The following is a 5,000-nucleotide window of genomic DNA, read 5'->3' on the forward strand; positions in this document are numbered from 1 at the left end:
GGGGGGTGTTCCAGCAATGTACAGCACAGACTTGGTAAATGAAGGAAGGATGGACAATAACTTTATAAACTCGGAGAATTGTGGCTGGAATAAAGTCCCTCCTTCCCCCCCCCCCCTCCCTCATTCAAGAGGCAGTTGAGGAAGAAATTGGTTTTAGACAAGTTTTTCAAGGTGCTAATTGCAACAATACTTTTTTGAAGGGAGTGCCATTTAAATTATATTTTATTATTAGTAGTTTGTATTTTTATCATTATTATATATATATCACCAAGTCCCATTTTCCTTGCTCTCCCTACCATCCCCCCCTCCCCCAAGTTAAATACAAGGATGAGGTGTTCGCAGAAAGTCGGAGAGTTCCCTTTCTTCCAGGTTTACTTAAACCTCAACTAAGTGTTTGGATGTAGGAAAGCAGACTTGTGCGCTCGACGGCAAGTTATATATACATATATACATAATTTTTAAAATTTTAGAATGGAGCGGAGAATGTATGTCCAATTTTTTTTTTTCTTTATTCATACATACAACTTCCAAGTTGGACATTGACAGATTTCCCCCTTTTTTTTAATCTTTTTCATTTTGGTGGCCCATTTATATATATATTGCAAGTTTAGTGTCTTGGTATTATATTCTCCATTTGTTTTCTTATTGATTTTTCCTCATTAAAAGACAGTGGGGCAATGGGCACCAGCCATCATTTTGGATAGCCTAATTGTGCACAAAGTTCAGTGATTTAACATGTTCAAGTTTGTAAAGTGTTTTTACATTTGTAAATAGGGATGTCAAGATATGAAATAAAACTGTATAATTATTTTAACAATTATTTCTTCTGTCCTTGGTGAAAGTTGTGAAATGAATATATACACATTCTGGTAGATTTCAACTTTTTATTATTTTATACATAAAGATACATGGTACTTAGGTCATTTACAAGTTTATACATTCAAAAAGATGTTTTTTTTGACAAGCAGCCAATGAACAAGAGGCAGCCTGATAATTTTGGAGGAGTCAGTACACAAGTTCTTTTTCCCTCTTCTAAATTACGATTACAAATGGCATTTCCTGTGCTTGTCCACTGGTGGCAGAAGGACTGAGATAGCACTGGCAATGAAGGAGCTTGACTGCTGATGCTTTAGTGGTGCTTGTAGTTCCTGTGGTGAACTGGAAGAAGGGAAAGGGAAAAGATTAAGTTCAGTGTATTTGGAAGATGTTGGGATCTTAAAAAAATATTGTATGATGAAGGAAAATAAACAAACCAAATTGTTTTATACAACTCAATTAGTAGGTTTACTGAATTATTTAGCACATGCTATCAAAAAAATGGAGAAAGGAAGATACGGCATTTTCCAAGACAAAAGCTTTATTTTATATGTTAATGAATTCAGTGAAAAAAATGACAATACTATGAAATGGAAAACAAGAGACAAACTATCCCCCCCACACACACAATCATAATGCCAGAATTTTGCTGCCAACTCCAGGCCCTAACCTTTCAGTTTATCACAAATTATTGGTCTACAGTTCTAGAGCTTTACATAATAGGCATACACTTATGGTATACATCTCTTGTATGACCCCCCCCCCCCCCTCCTACTCCACACCAAATGTAGACAATATGCTTGTCTTGAAGGAAAATAAGATAGCTAATGATTGAATATTAAGTAAAACTTGGTACAATTATAAATTACATCCAGGACTAATGGCATCATTCCTAGAAAACAACAACTCTCAATACATAAGGATTATAAAAAATTACTAATGAAATATGCAATATTTAACATATTAAGTGATTATAGGGGATTAAAGTTTGCAACAACAACAAAAAAACAGCATATAATGAAAGTCACACCTACAAGTATTACAGCAACAAAAAACTGGACTACAATCTGAACAAATTTTAAACTGTAAGATCTTTTTAAATTTAAGAGGACCCCCAGAACAATGATGATCTCGAGATGGAGGAGGAACCAAAGAACGGGGGCAGAGAACGGGGGCAGAGAACGGGGGCAGAGAACGGGGGCAGAGGAGGAGGCAGAGAACGGGGGCAGAGAACGGGGGCAGAGGAGGAGGCAGAGGAGGAGGCAGAGAACGGGGGCAGAGGAGGAGGCAGAGAACGGGGGCAGAGGAGGAGGCAGAGAACGGGGGCAGAGGAGGAGGCAGAGAACGGGGGCAGAGGAGGAGGCAGAGAACGGGGGCAGAGGAGGAGGCAGAGAACGGGGGCAGAGGAGGAGGCAGAGAACGGGGGCAGAGAACGGGGCAGAGAACGGGGGCAGAGGAGGAGGCAGAGAACGGGGGCAGAGGAAGGAGGCAGAGAACGGGGGCAGAGGAGGAGGCAGAGAACGGGGGCAGAGGAGGAGGCAGAGAACGGGGCAGAGGAGGAGGCAGAGAACGGGGGCAAGAGGAGGAGGCAGAGAACGGGGGCAAGAGGAGGAGGCAGAGAACGGGGCAGAGGAGGAGGCAGAGAACGGGGCAGAGAGAGGAGGCAGAGAACGGGGGCAGAGGAGGAGGCAGAGAACGGGGGCAGAGGAGGAGGCAGAGGAGGAGGCAGAGAAGGGCAAGAGGAGGCAGAGAACGGGGCAGAGGAGGAGGCAGAGAACGGGGCAAGGAAGGCAGAGAAGGGGCAGAGGAGGAGCAGAGACGGGGCAGAGGAGGAGGCAGAGAACGGGGCAGAGGAGAGGCAGAGAAGGGGCAGAGAGCAGAGAGGAGGAGGCAGAGAACGGGGCAAGAGGAGGAGGCAGAGAACGGGGGCAGAGGAGGAGGCAGAGAACGGGGCAAGAGGAGGAGGCAGAGAACGGGGCAAGAGGAGGAGGCAGAGAACGGGGCAAGAGGAGGAGGCAGAGAACGGGGCAAGAGGAGGAGGCAGAGAACGGGGCAAGAGGAGGAGGCAGAGAACGGGGCAAGAGGAGGAGGCAGAGAACGGGGCAAGAGGAGGAGGCAGAGAACGGGGCAAGAGGAGGAGGCAGAGAACGGGGCAAGAGGAGGAGGCAGAGAACGGGGCAAGAGGAGGAGGCAGAGAACGGGGCAAGAGGAGGAGGCAGAGAACGGGGCAAGAGGAGGAGGCAGAGAACGGGGCAAGAGGAGGAGGCAGAGAACGGGGCAAGAGGAGGAGGCAGAGAACGGGGCAAGAGGAGGAGGCAGAGAACGGGGCAAGAGGAGGAGGCAGAGAACGGGGCAAGAGGAGGAGGCAGAGAACGGGGCAAGAGGAGGAGGCAGAGAACGGGGCAAGAGGAGGAGGCAGAGAACGGGGCAAGAGGAGGAGGCAGAGAACGGGGCAAGAGGAGGAGGCAGAGAACGGGGCAAGAGGAGGAGGCAGAGAACGGGGCAAGAGGAGGAGGCAGAGAACGGGGCAAGAGGAGGAGGCAGAGAACGGGGCAAGAGGAGGAGGCAGAGAACGGGGCAAGAGGAGGAGGCAGAGAACGGGGCAAGAGGAGGAGGCAGAGAACGGGGCAAGAGGAGGAGGCAGAGAACGGGGCAAGAGGAGGAGGCAGAGAACGGGGGCAGAGGAGGAGGCAGAGAACGGGGGCAGAGGAGGAGGCAGAGAACGGGGGCAGAGGAGGAGGCAGAGAACGGGGGCAGAGGAGGAGGCAGAGAACGGGGGCAGAGGAGGAGGCAGAGAACGGGGGCAGAGGAGGAGGCAGAGAACGGGGGCAGAGGAGGAGGCAGAGAACGGGGCAGAGGAGGAGGCAGAGAACGGGGGCAGAGGAGGAGGCAGAGAACGGGGGCAGAGGAGGAGGCAGAGAACGGGGGCAGAGGAGGAGGCAGAGAACGGGGGCAGAGGAGGAGGCAGAGAACGGGGGCAGAGGAGGAGGCAGAGAACGGGGGCAGAGGAGGAGGCAGAGAACGGGGGCAGAGGAGGAGGCAGAGAACGGGGGCAGAGGAGGAGGCAGAGAACGGGGGCAGAGGAGGAGGCAGAGAACGGGGGCAGAGGAGGAGGCAGAGAACGGGGGCAGAGGAGGAGGCAGAGAACGGGGGCAGAGGAGGAGGCAGAGAACGGGGGCAGAGGAGGAGGCAGAGAACGGGGGCAGAGGAGGAGGCAGAGAACGGGGGCAGAGGAGGAGGCAGAGAACGGGGGAAGAGGAGGAGGCAGAGAACGGGGGAAGAGGAGGAGGCAGAGAACGGGGGAAGAGGAGGAGACAGAGAACGGGGGAAGAGGAGGAGGCAGAGAACGGGGGAAGAGGAGGAGGCAGAGAACGGGGGAAGAGGAGGAGGCAGAGAACGGGGGAAGAGGAGGAGGCAGAGAACGGGGGAAGAGGAGGAGGCAGAGAACGGGGGAAGAGGAGGAGGCAGAGAACGGGGGAAGAGGAGGAAGAGGAGGAGGCAGAGAACGGGGGAAGAGGAGGAAGAGGAGGAGGTAGAGGAGCCCTTACCCATTTTGCCGTAGTTGAGCATATAGAAGAAGGCCATGGACCCCACCATCAGCTGCAGGAAGGGGGCAATGCCAGTCTTCTTAGGCTGGACATACTGGAATAAAGATTTTATATTTCATTATTTTCAACTTGTTACCAGATTTAACAATAAATCCTCATGCATACTGGTGAAAGACCAGGCCAAAGCATCATAATTTATCTATTAAATATCCTAGTACTCTTTTGGTTTATGACCAAAATGAGATTGATTATTTTAAAGTTGTTAGATATTTGAAGTTCAGGAAAATTTGCATATATTTTGATTAATATTTCATATTTTCTATTCAAAAATATGTACAAGCAATTATCCATTATAATAGTTTGAAAAAGAGCTGGAAGACTTGAAAATAAAGACTTTTAAAGGCCTCCCACCCCCCAACTGTAAATAATTATTCTAAGCAATAATGCAGTTTATTAAATCATTACTTGAAATCCATTACACTGTTGCAATCACATCTGAGTAAATTAACAAGAGTTAGGTATTCCAACTTGAAGTACAAATAAATTGCATTTTATGTATGTTCACACACACACACAAATGTAAGCACATGTTCATTAGCACTGGTGGAGCAGCAACAGCAGTGCAGGTACAGTTAA

At 49.3% G+C, this 5,000-nt stretch overlaps 1 protein-coding gene across 1 annotated transcript in view; it reads right to left on the reverse strand.

Annotated features, from left to right (window-relative positions):
• Positions 1–870: 870 nt before the first annotated feature.
• LOC125045243 (putative ATP synthase subunit f, mitochondrial) overlaps positions 871–5,000 on the reverse strand; it is an 11,206-nt gene continuing 7,076 nt past the window's right edge. Inside the window, exons 3-4 of the mRNA XM_047642420.1 lie at positions 4,365–4,458; positions 871–1,158 (exon numbers count right to left, since the gene is read on the reverse strand). Of these exons, the coding sequence (XP_047498376.1) occupies positions 1,130–1,158; positions 4,365–4,458 (123 nt within the window). The 3' untranslated portion in view covers positions 871–1,129. The remainder of the gene's footprint in view (positions 1,159–4,364; positions 4,459–5,000) is intronic.

Source organism: Penaeus chinensis, chromosome 37, assembly GCF_019202785.1.
Source record: "Penaeus chinensis breed Huanghai No. 1 chromosome 37, ASM1920278v2, whole genome shotgun sequence".
Taxonomy (NCBI): Eukaryota; Metazoa; Arthropoda; class Malacostraca; order Decapoda; family Penaeidae; genus Penaeus; species Penaeus chinensis.